Here is a 13,872-nt window from a genome sequence, read left to right as displayed (position 1 = left end):
CAGACTGTGAACCCGAACCCTGAGTTCCGGAGCCCCGAAGCCAGTACCAGTCTGGCTGTTCTGTCAGACCTTCCGGGTCTGATAACAGCAGGAACAGAACATGGGCAGACGGTCCTGCAGGGCCTAGAGAAGGCAGGCGTGGCCTGGGAGCTGGTGACAAGCTCCCAGGCCACAAGGGTTGGAAGGAGTGGCAGCCAGGGGAGCCCCCCATCGGCTGCCTCCGGCCTTGACTTGATAATTGGAGACTAGCTTGGCTTTGGTCTGGAGGTTGACATCTTTGTCTCAGCCCAACCTCTGGGCTCCCCAGATGTGATGATGGTGGGGGGGAGTATAATGAGGCCCCAAACTGACTTCAAAGCTTGGGGGTGGGGGGCTTATGGCCCAAGGGGAGAGGCAGGAGGCCTGCAACCTGGGGTGGAGCCTCTTTCCTCTGAAAACACACATAGTACAATGGTCAGAGCTAGAAGGGACTTATACAAGGGCCACCTGGGTCAAACTTTTCACTGTGAGGCAATGACGCCCAGAGAGGCTGAGGGCATCGCAGAGGCACACGGCAAAACAGCAACAGAACTGAGACTTCCTCCTAGCCCAGGAGAGCCGCTGGGCGCCTCCCTGCCTCCCCAGAGCCAGCACTTACCTGCCATGGTTGAGGCAGTGGTGGGTGCCGCTGCCCTTCCCTTCTTTGTGGAGGACGCGGGTGGCAGCCCCACCAGAGCCCTCTGCGCTGGCTCTGTACCCCAGTGCTGCCTGCTCTCCTTAGGCTGGTCACTGCTGAGAGTCCCAAACCTCTGGCCAGGGGTTCTTAGTCTCTACTCCCTGTGGGACTGACATTTTTCTGGGGCTGTGCTGACCCCTCCTGGTAGCGGATGGCATTGCAATGCCACTCCGGGGCTCTCCTCCCCACCCCCCATGGAAGGGGGTCTCTAGCGGGGATCATTTTCCCCTTGGTTGGGTCCACAGCCATGGCTCCATGGCAGTGCCATTCTCTTTGCACTAGGGCACACGGCAGCCCGGCACACGAAGCTGCCCCCCTGGCCCCATAAACATTCTAGCTCAAACATTGATTCTCACCATTCCCCTGCCTTGGACAGTCAGTGGCTCCCCAGTGCTTGTAACAGTGGTTCCAGACTTTGTTTTGCAGTCCCTGCGCCCTTTCATCGCACAGAAGCTCACGTGAACCCTCAGTGTTTAAAACAGAAATGAGTGGAGCTGCTCTGGCTAAGGCAGGGGCAGGGGTCTCGGGTCCCACTCTCTGGGCTCCCACTTCAGGCACCCATCTCTGACGCTTCTCCAGGAGCCCCCACGGCTCTGAGAAGCAGAAAAGTACTGGTTGGTCAGACAGAGTCTAGCACTGGGTTCAGGGCCCTCCCCCACCTCCAGACTTCCTCCTATCCCACCCCTCCCCACCCCACCCCACCCCTCCCACGGGCTCCCCCGACACCCTGGCTAGGCTAGACTTAAACTTCTTGAGGACAGGGGCCACACTTTTTTCATCTGGAAGGATCAACAGCTATATAACACTTGGCACTTTGTTGGGACTGAGCACCCCCTGTGCCAGTCCCTGAGTCAACCTTGAAGAAGATGCTGTGTCCCCTTCTCATAGAACAGTGTGGAAAGGGGGATGCTTTGCAGACGAAGACAGGTCCTCTTGGGGGAGTGGTGTGCAAGATATCCAGGGAGGCCAGGACAGAACTGGGACTGGAAACCAGCTGCCCAGACTCCCAGTAGTCATCAGGACCCCGCACCTGGCACCTCGTCCCAAGGTGGGGCAAGGCCCTGCTGACTTTGTTGTGGGGGTCGGCTCCTTTCCAGGGCAGCGAAGGGATTCGAGGCGCACCAGGCATGCCTGGTCCCACTGGGCCACCAGGACCTCCTGGGATTCAGGTGAGTGTGTGTCGTCTTAGCATGACTGGTACGTGTGCACATGTATGTTTAATTGGGGTGGCAGCCGGATGAGGAGTGGACAGGGTGGAGGGGCTGGAGCAGGTCTCTCGCCTCCTAGGGCTCCAGCACAAGCATGCACATATGCCTTTTTCCTGTTTCTAGGGCCCTGCTGGCCTGGATGGTTTGGATGGGAAGGACGGCAAGCCTGGCTTGAGGGTGAGAAGATGGGCATCTCCTTCCTTCTTCCTCCTCCAGGAGCCAAAGTCAATAGAACCTCGATGAAGGAAACCAAATCCCCCCATCCTTCTGCTTTACCTCCACCTGCTTCTCACCACACCCCACTTTTCTTTCTTTTTTTTTTTTCTTTAAAGATTTTATTCATGTATTTGACAGAGATCACCAGTAGGCAGAGAGGCAGGCAGAGAGAGAGAGAGAGAGGAGGAAGCAGGCTCCCTGCTGAGCAGAGAGTCTGATGCGGGGTTTGATCCCAGGACCCTGAGATCAGGACCTGAGCTGAAGGCAGAGGCTTAACCCACTGAGCCACCCAGGCGCTCCTAGTATAGGAGCTTTTCTGATTGCACCAGAGCTCCTTGGCTTCTCAGTACTCCTGGTAGCTTAACCAGGTTGCGCGAGCTGGGTCTCCCCAAAAGGGGACAGCCAAAGGAATGGGTTTATATCCAGGAACTCAGGCAACTAAAGATCCTAGGCTGGGGGTCTGCAGGCACAGAAGGACTTGAACAGCCCTGGCTCCTTGGATCTGGTTTTCCTGGGGAGTCTGAAACGGATGGGGCATGGTCAAGGGCAGAGCATCGAGGTCAACCTCCTTCTGTACCCAAAGAAGAAAAATCGAGGTTCCGATTGGGCTGGGATGCACTCAGCCTCCACAGCCAGTCAGAGGCCGAGCTTGGCTTGGATCCTTTCTCTGCCTCCCAGGACATTCCCTCCATCCTGGGAGAGCCGGGGAGGGCTGGAGAGAGGGAAGGCGGTGACGAATGAGCGGGCGTCCTGTCTCAATGCCCCTGGTCTATTCCCTAGGGGGACCCTGGTCCTGCTGGCCCCCCCGGACTCATGGGACCCCCGGTAAGTTGAGCTGCGGGAAGGAGCGGGGAGCTGGGAGGCCCTTGCCTGGTGTGGGCTCTGTCTCACGCGTGGGGCAGCGCAAGGCCCGATCCTCCGAGGACCGTGCTATGGTTTTGGATGGGTTTGATTTGCTCAACCTGAGGGAGGAGGCAAGGGAAGTGGCCTCTGCTTGGGGAGAGGTCCGTGGCAGCTTCCTGCTTCTTCTTCTAGGGCTTCAAGGGGAAAACGGGACACCCTGGCCTCCCAGGACCAAAGGTAAGGAAGGGCCTGGTGACTTCTGCCGAGCAGGTCTTCTCAGCTCTCCCCAAGCCCTGACCCCAGGCAGACATGGCGGCCTCCAGGGGTGCACGTGGTCCCCTGAGCCTTGGCTGAGATGCCATCCCAGGACCCGAGCCCCCCAAGACCGCCGGCGCTGGCAGAGTCGCTCAGGCTTTGCTGTCTACCCACCTGAGGGCATCAGAGGCTGGAGCCCGGGCAGGCGTCAGGGCTCTTCAGAGATGGGGTCAACTTGGGCTGGAGGAGCCAAATAGAGGTATGTCGAGCTCCAGTCGGCCTTCTCTCTTCTAGGGCGACTGTGGGAAACCAGGTCCCCCAGGCAGCAGTGGCCGGCCTGGAGCAGAGGTAAAAGCAGACGCAGCCTTCAGACATAGCCACTGCCTCCCACTCACTGGCTGAGGGGCTGCTTTCTCTCCTGGGCCTTTGGGGGAGGTTTTGCCCCAAACTGCACACCCTCGCCTTCTTCCTCACCTCCTCCCCCCTGCAATCGGTGTCCCCCTCCCTGCAGCCCTATTGGGTCACTCACCTAAAAAGCAGGCTGAGGGCTGTGATTTCTCTCTCCAACAATACTGATGGGTGGGGCTGGTTTCCAACCCCCACCCCCCACCCCCCCACCCCCGCCCTAGCATGGGCCTGGAGGCCGGGTCTCAGCTCAGCGTCTCTGACTATTGGCGTTCCCCCTGCTCTGCTCAGGCTTCTCCCGCCTAACAATCCCATGTGAGTTGAGTCTGCTTCTGTGTTGCTTTTTCCCCCCTCCCCCGGCTCCTGCAGGGTGAACCTGGTGCCATGGGACCTCAGGGAAGACCCGGCCCCCCAGGCCATATCGTGAGTTAAGCCGTTCTTGCCCCCACCTTTATGAGAGTGAGGACCCTGCTGGGGTTGGGGTGGGGGAGGGCGATGGCCCGCAGGAACTGCCCCCAGGAGCAGACCTGTAGTGCGGTGAGGGTCTCTGCGCCCACCTTGTCCCGCGGCCCCTGGGCTCTTTGCCGTTTTCTTATTTTCTGGGCACAGTGGAGTTTACTTACCAAACAAAGATCATTCAGTTATTCAACAAACAATAATTGAGCACCTGCTCCATGCCAGGCATCTCTCCAAGCAGGGGGCTAAGGCAGTGAGTGAGAGAGACACGGTCCCCTGCTCCCAGAGCTTGCACACAGGCGTGACAAACAAGCAGATTAATGCGGCAGCCTCGGGCAGGGGTGTGATGTCACTGACAGGGCCTGGGAGGTGCCTTCAGAGGCAGTTTTACTGCCCTAGTGGCATCTGAGCTGAGGCCTGAAAGAAAAAGGAGCCACCCGCCTAGGGGTCTGGGGGAAGAATGTCCAGGTGGGAAGGGAGGGTGGGGGTGTGGGGGGGGGCACTGACACCAAGAGCCCGAGGCAGGGAGGGGCCTGGGGTGGTGGGGGGAGCCCAAGTTCAGCATGACTGGAGTGGAGTTGGACAGGGAAAGCTGTGCTTCCAGAGAACCTGCTGCAGATCTGGGACCTCGGGTAGGGGGTGGGGGGTAGGGAGGGCCGCAGGTGGAAGCTGGGGTGGCCCTGAGGGAGAGGGTGGAGGCGGAGTGGTGGCCCCAGGCGGAGAGGCTGTGTTTGGAGGACTTGCTGCTGCCCTGCATGGGGTAGGGGCGGGGAGCCGTGGAAGGAGCAGAGCGGGGAGGACTCCTCCTGGTGTGGGTGGGCGGCCGGGTGCGTGGGTGGTGCACTTACAGAGGTAAGACAACTTGGAGAGGACAGTTATTAAGCAGTAATGAGTTTCCTGTCGGAATTTGCTCCTCAGTAACATAGATGGCTGCCAATGGGCTCCTTTGATCAGTGTGACGGCCCCAAGCTGATAGGGTTCCTGAGCAAAGGAAACACTCTGGCTTTTGATTGCAGGCCTGTTGTGGCAGACATACGGTTTCCAAAAGGCTTCTGGAAATGTTAAAAATAGTTCATGAGCAGAAAGAGGAGCTCCCGGGTCCTCATCACCGTGTGTATGGATCTCAAGGGACCCAGAGCTCCCGGCTTGGGGACCCAAGGTCCCCGCCTCGTGCCCGCTTACATTACAGATGACAGGAAGGGCATGCTCTGAATTGTGAGCCCCTCGCAGACTCACTGGGGGCTGAGGAAAGGGGGCACGAGGTTCCCCCTCTCACTTCTGTCTGTGTCTGGCCTCAGCCCCTGCTCTGTGCCAGTCCCAATGCTGGACATTCCTGCCCCAGAGGTCTAGAGATGAGTAGAATGGCATCCATGCTTCCAGAACTTTCCATCTGGGAGCAAGGAGAGATGTGCCATGAGAGAGACCTGCATGTCTTGGGCTTCAGAGAAGGCATAGCTCTAACCAAGGAGCTGGCATTTGAGCTGTGACTCAGGGATGGGGAGGCGTGTGGGCACCACCCCAGCCCAGCAGGGTAGGAGCATCAGCACGTGTTGAGTCCCATTGTCCTCCAGTGGCCGCAGAGCAGGAGCCCAGAGAGGCCCAGGGTCCAATGGCCGGCCTTATCCGGTTGGTCTCTGGGGTTGGGGTTGAGGCCCTACAACGCAGCCCCCAGCTCCGGCTCTTTGCTTTTCCCACAGAACAGGAGAAAGTGGGGGACCTCAGAACACCTCAGGCCCACATTGTTAACCTTCAGGCCTTTGCCCTCTGCCCTCGGCTCTGGTAGTGGTTGCCAGATCGTCCACTCAGGTCCTGTGAGCACAGGGACCCCCAGGTGTCAGCTCTGGCACAAATCCTTTGGTAAAAGCTCAAGTGCAAGACCAGAAGGGAAGAGAGGAGGGTTTAGGGAAGAGAATGGAGCTGCAGAAGTTCAGGATCTGTTTTCGCTGTTGGTCTCTCTCTTGCCTGCAGGGGGCCTTGTTCCCCAAGACTCTTTCTGTCCCACTGACCTCATCTTTCTTTAGGGGCCACCAGGGCCTCCAGGACAGCCGGGCCCAGCTGGGATCTCTGCAATGGTGAGTGACCTACTCCCTGCATCTCTCCCTCTGGGGAGTCTGGCTAGGGCTTCTTTCACAGCAGGGAGCGGTGAGAAGAGTTTGTGTCCATCCCCCTCTTTCCCTGGGTCTCCCCAAGTGGCATGTAGTGAAGGCCTTTGGAAGGGGCTGGAGGCCATCACGGGGCCCTGCCTCAGGTTTGGATAGCGCCATCCACCCCAGGGGTCCCTGGCATGCAGTGGCACTTGCTTCTGCTATGTGGGGTTCACCGCCGCCTCTCCTGTCCACTCTTACCATCCACCCCCTTTCTCTCCAGGGCCTAAAAGGAGATCGGGGAGCCACTGGAGAAAGGGGCCTTCTAGGCCTTCCAGGCCAGCCTGGCCCCCCCGGACACCCTGGGCCCCCGGTAAGACCCCGAATCTCCCTGCACAGTCCCGAGGGAAAGGGCCAGTTGGCTTTGTCAGTAGAGCGCAGCGTGGCACAGCTGGGGTCTCCAGGGAAAGAGAGGCAGCGAGCAGGCAGCTAGCGGTGTGGAGGAGCTTGTGTCTGAGGATCGTGTTGTATCTGGAAGAAAAGACAAGCCCTGCCAGCCAGCGCTTGCCCGGCATGCACTGAGCCACTGCCCCAACCGTGCACCACCTGTGCCGATTCCTCGACCTGGCGTCAGGCCGGGGAGACCTGGCACCTGTTCAGCCCCTGCCCCCTCCCTGGGGCATTGGCTGGTAACCACAGAGGGTCTGTAAACACCAGGAACCAGACATGCAGCCCCATTACCGCAGCCCTCACGGCCACTCAGAAACCACTTCTGGTCGTGGTTGGAGCTTAATGCTCTGAGGGATGTGATGTCTTGGCCAGTGACAGTGTGCCGGATGGGGACCCAAGTGCTTGACATTTGTCATGTAATCAGTACTGCAATCCTATTTAGTAGGTCCGATTGTCCCCGTCTTACACATAAGAAAACCAAGGTTGAGCGAGGTTGAGTAGGTTGCCCAGAACCACACAGCTAGGAAGGGCCTGCCTGATTCCAAAACTTGCGTCCTTAGCCACTCCGCAATCCTCCCTCTTTCAAAGGTTCCAGACAAGTGACCCACATCAGGTGGCTGGATTGCCAGTCTTAGGGATGAAGTCTCCTGGGGACACTGAGGCAGGAACCCAGGTTGCCTAGGTCCCAGGGCAGGGTGTTCTCTTCCAGAAGCAGTAGCATGACCTTGGGGCTGGTGTCCTCAATGGGATGGAGAACTCCAGCCCATGCAGGGGTGATGGTCGGCCCAGCCACCAGGAGGCCGAGTCTCACCTATGCACTCTGATTCTTGCCATGGCCCCGGGGCAGTGGGCAGGTGGGTCCTCCAACATTCTGTCGTTCCCTGGAGCCTCCAGGGTCCCTGGATGCATCCGCCAGTTGTCTGGCAATCCCAGATTCCTCTTCCCCACCATCTCAGCAGAAGCAGGATGGGCCCAAGATGCAGCCGGTCCTATCCTGGGGAGGGAACAGACTCGGCAAACGTGGAACTTAAACTCAGAGCTAGGGTTCCTGAGAGATGCTGGGACCTTGAGCCAGGAGCCAGGAGCATACAGTCCGCTCTGCCCTTGCCCAACTTGGTCAGGGGTGACCAGGGCTGTCGATGTGCGGCTCTGGGACGGGCTGGAGTTGGGGGTGGGAGGGAAGCCCAAGTTTCCATGGCCCATGGCCCAAGGTTCTGAGGGTGGGGGCTAGAGAATCGTGGTCCCTTGGTGGCCTAGGGCCGGCATGTGTGGTGGGCGAGGGGAGACAAGGGACACCATGCTGGGTTAGTGCCGATCACATGTCTCCCGCTCTCTACTCCACAGGGTGAGCCCGGTGCAGATGGTGCAGCTGGCAAAGAGGTACTGTCGCTGGGTTTATCTTTTCCTGCGGTGGGGGTTCTGCTGCTTGCACCTCGCCTTGTCCTCGCGCCTCTTTGTTCACTCACTAAACCCTCCCTGAAGGCATGGACTCCCTCCAGACAGATATACCGGAAGTTGGTGGCCCTTGGTGCACTGGGGAGAGGAACTGGGGATTAGGCAGAAGGATGCATGACACTTGTTCTTCACTAATTTTCTTACTGATCAAAGAGAACCGATGATGGTATTGGTGGTGGTGGTGGTGGTGCTGCTGGTGATGGTGATGATGATGGCGGTGATGATGGTGGTGGTAGTGATGATGGTGGTAGTGATGGTAGTGGTGGTGATGGTGGTGATGGTGGTGATGATGGTGGTGGTAGTGAAGATGGTGGTGATGATGGTGGTGGTGTTGATGGTAGTGGTGGTGATGGTGGTGATGGTGATGGTGATGGTGGTGATGATGGTGGTGGTAGTGAAGATGGCGGTGATGATGGTGGTGGTGGTGATGGTAGTGGTGGTGATGGTGATGATGGTGGTGATAGTGATGATGATGGTGGTGATGATGGTGGTGGTAGTAAAGATGGCGGTGATGATGGTGGTGGTGGTGATGATGATGGTGATGGTGGTGGTGGTGATGGTGGTGATGATGGTGGTGGTGGTGATGGTGATGATGGTGGTGATGATGGTGGTGGTAGTGAAGATGGTGGTGATGATGGTGGTGGCGGTGATGGTGGTGGTGGTGATGGCGGTGATGATGGTGGTGATAGTGATGATGATGGCGGTGATGATGGTGGTGGTAGTGAAGATGGCAGTGATGATGGTGGTGATGGTGGTGGTGGTGGTGATGGTGGTGATGGTGGTGGTGGTGATGATGATGGCAGTGATGATGATGGTGGTAGTGATGATGATGGTGATGGTGGTGGTGGTAGGCTCCAAACATTTCCTGCGTACCAGCTCTTGCCAGGCCCTCTAATATGCCATGGACAGGCCCTTTCACTCTGACTTCTCACATCTTTTTGTCTGTGACAAGGGGCCCAACCAACATGATTACACAAGGCCATGCCCTGGGGACATCATGCTCCCTTCTAGCTGTCAACCAACAGAAAGGAGGCTCTTGTCCTTCCTTATACAGAGCCCAGCTGGACAAAACATGAGGCCCCAGGGCCATGGAAGTTGGTCCTTTCATGACACCACCTCCCTGGCCAGCTCAAAGATGGTGCCCAGACTTGACCCCTGACTTTCGCTTTCTTCTAGGGACCCCCTGGAAAACAGGGGCTCTATGGACCCCCTGGTCCAAAGGTAAGTGGGCATGGGCTGGTTTTGAGAGGAAAAACTCATGAGTGATGAAGGCCAGCTCCACGCTATGACTTTAGGCATGGAGAGGAGACACAGGAAGGCCAGTGGGCAGGAAGAAAAACGTGGGCAGACCTCAGAACTTGGAGCAACCTCATCTCTAAAAACTTCTCATGTGGGCCTATCTCTTAGCTATGTTTGGGAGGATGGAAATCTCAAGTTCATTTACTCATTGACCAGTGGATGGATTCATTCATTCACGCTGCAGGCATCTGCTTGATTTCACTTACAGTCCAGACTCTGTCCCAGCCTTGGATAAACAGAGGTCTCTGAACAATAGCTGTTCACTGAGTCTGGTTACACTTATGCTAGGGCATGGCAGTGTTTATAGAAGATTAGACATAGCACCCAACTCAGTCTGGAGAGTCAGGGAGGCTGTGCAAAAACAGTAGCATTTCAGCGGAGCAGGAGGGGTGTACATGGCGGAAGCAGGAGGGCATTCCAGGCAGGGAGGGCTAAGACCTTGTGGCAGAAGCAGAGTCCTAAACCAGTGAAGCATGGCTGCGGGTACAGGGGCAGGGAGACGGACCTGGAAAAGAGGTGGCTGGGACCACATCACGAATGTTCTTGAATGTCTAGCCAAGGAATCAGGTTTTATCCTGAGGGCGCCTTGGAGCCATCAGAACTTCTACACAGGAATTGACAGCATGAAAACTATCTTTTCAGAGGACCACTCTGGAGTCCTTGTCAAGATGCTGTGGCCACAGTCAGAGGAAGATGCTAGGGGCAGGATTGGGGGGGGGGTGGGGATGGAGAGAGAGAGGCCAGTGGCTGCGACATCATGAAGTGGATTTGATAGGACTTGGCCATGTGACTTCCTGTCCTTGCAGGGTGATCCGGGACCTTCAGGACAGAAGGGCCAGGCAGGAGAGAAGGGAAGAGCTGGCATGCCTGGCGGGCCTGGGAAGAGTGGCTCCATGGGGCCCGTTGGGCCACCGGGTCCAGCAGGAGAGAGAGGCCACCCTGGCTCTCCGGGGCCTGCGGGGAGCCCCGGCTTGCCCGGGATGCCTGGCTCCATGGTAAGGGGAAAGCCTGGCAGCCACGGGCACCGTCCCGCAGAGCAGGCAGACAGGGTGGGTGGAGCAGAGACCATTTTAGAAGCTCCTGCTGACCCTCTGAGTGAAAGAGCACAATCCCATGTGGGTGGTTCTTAACCGTGTGTGGGAGGCTGGGGGGGGGAAACCCTCTCCCCAGGAAATCGTGCTGCTTCACAAAATGCTTTGCACCATTTCAGGGGGGTTAGGACCCTGGATTAAGTATCCATGGGAGGCTCCTAGAACCTTTGTTCCCCTCCTTGTCCTTTATTCCAATAAAGTCTTCTCCCAGGGGGAGAGCACCAGGCTTGGAAGTATAATTGAGGCAAGTTTTCTTCTTTTTCCTCAGGGAGACATGGTGAATTATGATGAAATCAAGAGGTTCATCAGACAAGAGATCATTAAAATGTTTGATGGTAATTGGCAGCTGGCTGGGCGGCAGTGGGTGCTGCTGGCCCTTCCCAGCTGGTTCTCCGCCCTGCCCTGGCCTCCTTTCCCTTAAAGCCCAATTCCCCTCCCTAGTCACCACCACCGCCCCCCTCCACGTACAGGCATATGTTCAATTAGACATCAGACCTTCCTTATCACCTGCTCTGTTCAGAGATAAAATGATTTCTCCCCCCACCACTCTCCCTGAGCCCCCACTGGAGCAAAGCAGACAGACAAGAAAATTGAAATCAAACGAGTCTGCATGAAGTGAGTTCTGAACAGAGTGGCAAGCAGCAGCCATAAGATAGCTGGGGTGCTTTCACTTTTAAGCTTTCCTCCTGTTCATTTGTTCACCCAGCCTTGCCATGCGAGGGCCTGGGGAGAACGGGGACCCCGTTCTGACAGGGCTAGCCATCTTGCTTGGGAAGCAGACCTTGAATGCCAAGCAAGGAGTCTGGCCTTTACTGTGAAGCTGGTGGCGGACTAATGAGGGTGTTGGAGGAGAGGGAGGCCATCTGTCAGGTTGGTGCTGCCGAGAGACCGAGAGACGACGGTGCAAAGGAAGGTGGAGGCAAGGGCGCGGGAGGCCACTCAGGAGATCAGCCCCCATGTTCCTTGCTCTGACTCCCCTTTGAAGAAAGGCCATTTTGGACTCCTTGCCGGCAGCCCCTCTGTGCCAGTGTGAGGCCCCAGGGCACCCTGTGACCTGTCCCTGCCTTTCTTTTTTTTTTTTAAAGATTTTATTTATTTATTTGACAGACGGAGATCACAAGCAGGCAGAGAGGCAGGCAGAGAGATAGGAGGAAGCAGGCTCCCTGCTGAGCAGGGAGCCCAATGCGGGGCTCAATCCCAGGACTCTGAGATCATGACCTGAGCCGAAGGCAGTGGCTTAACCCACTGAGCCACCCAGGCACCCCTGTCCCTGCCTTTCTTACAGAGAGGATGGCTTACTACACCTCCAGGATGCAGTTCCCCATGGAGATGGCCGCAGTTCCAGGACGCCCAGGGCCCCCAGGGAAGGATGGCGCTCCAGGCCGGCCAGGCGCTCCGGGGTCACCCGGACTCCCTGGCCAGATCGGCAGGGAAGGACGGCAGGGCGTGCCAGGAATGCGAGGTAGCTCTGCCCTCCAGGTGTACCTGGATCTCTCTGGGGGCAAACTGGAGCATGGCATGAGGTCCATCGTGACCCTGACAGATGTATGCATGTGTGTGTTTCAAATAATCTGACTGTGTGTGTCGTTTTTCTGCTCAAGAATAGGACTTACTGTATTTCTTTTGTCCCAGGATTGCCCGGGACCAAAGGCGAAAAGGGGGACATTGGTATCGGCATTGCAGGAGAAAATGGTCTCCCCGGCCCCCCAGGTAGGAAGAGCCAGAATGTGAAATCATATCTTGAGCAGCTGAGATCTGCTTTGCTTATGTTCCTTCTACAACACAGTATAATCATGTAGAAACTCAAATAACTACAGGTTTATCAGCCACCATTTACAATAATGCCAAGGTGTGCAGGGTCCCGTGGAGGACCCAGGGCCCATCCTCAAGACCTAAACTGGGCTAGCAGGACAGAGGGGAAGGCAGTTGTATATGGTGGGGCCAGGGAAGGCCAGTTCAAGCCTTGCTCAGCATCATCCTGGCTGTCCAAACTGGACGAGGTCACTAAGTCAGGCTGTAGAGCCTGAAAGAGACAGGACCATAGCCGGCCAGCCTGGCTCTGATACCCAGCTGCAGTGAACACGTACCCCGCATTGAAAACCTCTCTGAGCCTGTGTCCTCATCTACAAAACGAGATGATTGTTTCTTTCTCACGGAATCGTTGTAAAGATTCATTGAATTATGCATCCAAAGCACTCGCCTTGTGCCTGGCACATGGAAGCTGCCAGTAAAACTGGCTAGTAATATTGTTACTGTTACATTAACATAAGGATCAGATCGGGTCTTTGCGAAAACCTATTGTAACCTGACAAATATTTGTCACACAGTGAGGCCATATTTACCACGACCACGATTTCTTCTTTTCTTGTCACCTGGATCTCCTAACATTCCTCCTCTGATTCTTCCCCCGTCTAGGTCCCCAAGGCCCTCCCGGCTATGGTAAGATGGGTGCCACTGGACCGATGGGCCAGCAAGGCATTCCTGGCATCCCTGGCCCCCCGGGGCCCATGGGGCAGCCCGGAAAGGCCGGCCACTGCAACCCCGCCGACTGCTTTGGGGCCATGCCCATGGAGCAGCAGTACCCACCCATGAAGAACATGAAGGGGCCTTTCGGCTGAAACCCCCAGCTCCATCAGATGAAGGACTCCATTGGGAACATAAGGCTGAAACTTAGAGGACTCTGTGATGGGTTGTGAATGTTTTGTTTTCCTTAATTGCTATTAATATTTTTTTATCAATAAATGAACAAAACTACCTGCAACCCCACTTCCAGTGGGGGTTTTCCGCTGCTGCCACCACCTCTCTGTCACCCCACCCCCACTCTGGTCATCTGGGCCCAGGGTCCAAAAAGGGCCTTTCTCTTGTGTCTGTGGTCAGCCGGCGGAGCTGTGGGATGCTGCTGTCGAGGTCTCCTCTCTAGATATTTCTGAGCCATGCTGGAGCTTGTGTCCTGCCCTCCAGGGCACACTTCTCAAAAGTCAGAGAAGGGGCATCATTCAGCCTGTTCCCACAAATGTGCCAAAGGCAGGTGCGGAGACCCCATTTACAGCTCACAGAGGCTTCCCCAGAGAAGCCGGTGTTTGGTACCCCACCCACCCTTGTTACTTCTTGAAAGTGGCCCAGGGTGTACGTGGCATTTCCCCAGTGTGGGGACGTATTCACCTGCCCGAGAGCATCTCCAAGCCAGCAGGCTCTTCCTGCTGCCCCAGTAATTCCATCATTAGAATGTTTGTGCAAACAGGAAAGAGAGGCATCAGCTCCCAGCCTAAGCAACCAGGGATGGCTTCTCCAGGAAATGAAATGGAAACTTCTGCCTGTACCAGTGCAGAGCCCGGCCACCAGCTCTCCTGGACTGCAAATGGCGTCCTTTGTTAAACTCTGTTCATCTAATGCAT

General features: G+C 56.7%; 1 protein-coding gene across 4 annotated transcripts in view; it reads left to right on the top strand.

Moving 5' to 3' along the window:
* COL16A1 (collagen type XVI alpha 1 chain) overlaps positions 1–13,231 on the top strand; it is a 54,331-nt gene extending 41,100 nt beyond the window's left edge. For all 4 annotated transcript variants that reach the window (XM_044237652.1, XM_044237653.1, XM_044237651.1 and 1 more), the window contains 15 exons: positions 1,813–1,884; positions 2,047–2,100; positions 2,920–2,964; positions 3,175–3,219; positions 3,532–3,585; positions 4,012–4,065; positions 6,120–6,170; positions 6,466–6,555; positions 7,977–8,012; positions 9,264–9,308; positions 10,193–10,381; positions 10,746–10,812; positions 11,763–11,939; positions 12,110–12,187; positions 12,893–13,231. In XM_044237652.1, the coding sequence (XP_044093587.1) occupies positions 1,813–1,884; positions 2,047–2,100; positions 2,920–2,964; positions 3,175–3,219; positions 3,532–3,585; positions 4,012–4,065; positions 6,120–6,170; positions 6,466–6,555; positions 7,977–8,012; positions 9,264–9,308; positions 10,193–10,381; positions 10,746–10,812; positions 11,763–11,939; positions 12,110–12,187; positions 12,893–13,095 (1,260 nt within the window). In that variant the 3' untranslated portion in view covers positions 13,096–13,231. The remainder of the gene's footprint in view (positions 1–1,812; positions 1,885–2,046; positions 2,101–2,919; positions 2,965–3,174; positions 3,220–3,531; positions 3,586–4,011; positions 4,066–6,119; positions 6,171–6,465; positions 6,556–7,976; positions 8,013–9,263; positions 9,309–10,192; positions 10,382–10,745; positions 10,813–11,762; positions 11,940–12,109; positions 12,188–12,892) is intronic.
* Positions 13,232–13,872: the final 641 nt, after the last annotated feature.

The sequence above is a fragment of the Neovison vison genome, chromosome 2 (assembly GCF_020171115.1).
Source record: "Neovison vison isolate M4711 chromosome 2, ASM_NN_V1, whole genome shotgun sequence".
NCBI lineage: Eukaryota > Metazoa > Chordata > Mammalia > Carnivora > Mustelidae > Neogale > Neogale vison.
Note: the sequence above shows the minus strand (reverse complement) of the source record. Positions and strands in the feature narration are given on the sequence as shown.